This window comes from Cucurbita moschata, unplaced genomic scaffold (assembly GCF_002738365.1).
Source record: "Cucurbita moschata cultivar Rifu unplaced genomic scaffold, Cmos_1.0 Cmo_Scf00003, whole genome shotgun sequence".
In the NCBI taxonomy this organism is placed as follows: Eukaryota; Viridiplantae; Streptophyta; class Magnoliopsida; order Cucurbitales; family Cucurbitaceae; genus Cucurbita; species Cucurbita moschata.
Window position 1 is genome coordinate 4979558 of NW_019268519.1, and position 337 is coordinate 4979894.

The 337-nt window shown below is 33.2% G+C and overlaps 1 protein-coding gene across 5 annotated transcripts in view; it reads left to right on the forward strand.

Annotated features, from left to right (window-relative positions):
* LOC111432532 (zinc finger CCCH domain-containing protein 16) overlaps positions 1 to 337 on the forward strand; it is a 17905-nt gene that overhangs the window by 5508 nt on the left and 12060 nt on the right. For all 5 annotated transcript variants that reach the window (XM_023069495.1, XM_023069479.1, XM_023069487.1 and 2 more), the window contains one exon: positions 120 to 213. In XM_023069495.1, coding sequence (XP_022925263.1) covers positions 120 to 213 — 94 coding nt within the window. The remainder of the gene's footprint in view (positions 1 to 119; positions 214 to 337) is intronic.

Below are 337 nucleotides of genomic sequence, written 5' to 3' on the forward strand. Positions count from 1 at the left end.
AAAAAAAAAAAAAAAAAAAACCACACACACAAAGAGAGGTAATAAGACTAAATGTAGTGGGGAATTTCTATGCAGTGCTTTTCATCTGATCTGACACCGTTGCACTTTTTTGTTTGCAGTCAACCTTGTGACATTGTTGGTGATGTTAGTTATGAAGAACTACGGGCGATTGCGTATGATGAAGCCAAACGAGGGATAAGCTTGCAATCAATTGTAAGGAAACATGTTGATTGCTTTTGACTTCCTAGAACTGCACAGGTGTTTCTTGTTACATTTTAGTTGAGCTTTCATAGTTTCTTTCTTTCTTTTTTTTTTTCTTTTTTTTTTTTTTTTTTTT